Raw genomic sequence first — 234 nt, 5'->3', positions numbered from 1 at the left:
AGGGCGAGTGAGACGAAGGTGGAAGCCGAATCACAGCCAGGGCAGAGCCACATTACACCCACACCCGCCGGATCCCACCCGAGCGGGGCTGAGGCGGGGGGGGTCCCGAGGCGCCCCGCGCCGTCACCTCGCAGCTGAACTCCATCTCCGCGTCCATCGTGGCGATGCGCACGGTGAAGGTCTTGGGCTGTTTGCGCTTCAGCGAGCTGAAGCTCATGCGGGAGGCGATCGCCC

The 234-nt window shown here is 67.9% G+C and overlaps 1 protein-coding gene across 3 annotated transcripts in view; it reads right to left on the bottom strand.

Moving 5' to 3' along the window:
* Nucleotides 1-228, bottom strand: part of NF2 (neurofibromin 2 (merlin)) — a 49,292-nt gene extending 49,064 nt beyond the window's left edge. For 2 of the 3 annotated variants that reach the window (XM_009072072.1, XM_009072056.1), the window contains exon 1: nt 128-228. In XM_009072072.1, coding sequence (XP_009070320.1) covers nt 128-217 — 90 coding nt within the window. In that variant the 5' untranslated portion in view covers nt 218-228. The remainder of the gene's footprint in view (nt 1-127) is intronic. The other variant, XM_009072064.1, reaches the window with a different exon arrangement.
* Nucleotides 229-234: the final 6 nt, after the last annotated feature.

This window comes from Acanthisitta chloris, unplaced genomic scaffold, assembly GCF_000695815.1.
Source record: "Acanthisitta chloris isolate BGI_N310 unplaced genomic scaffold, ASM69581v1 scaffold12700, whole genome shotgun sequence".
In the NCBI taxonomy this organism is placed as follows: domain Eukaryota; kingdom Metazoa; phylum Chordata; class Aves; order Passeriformes; family Acanthisittidae; genus Acanthisitta; species Acanthisitta chloris.
Note: the sequence above shows the minus strand (reverse complement) of the source record. Positions and strands in the feature narration are given on the sequence as shown.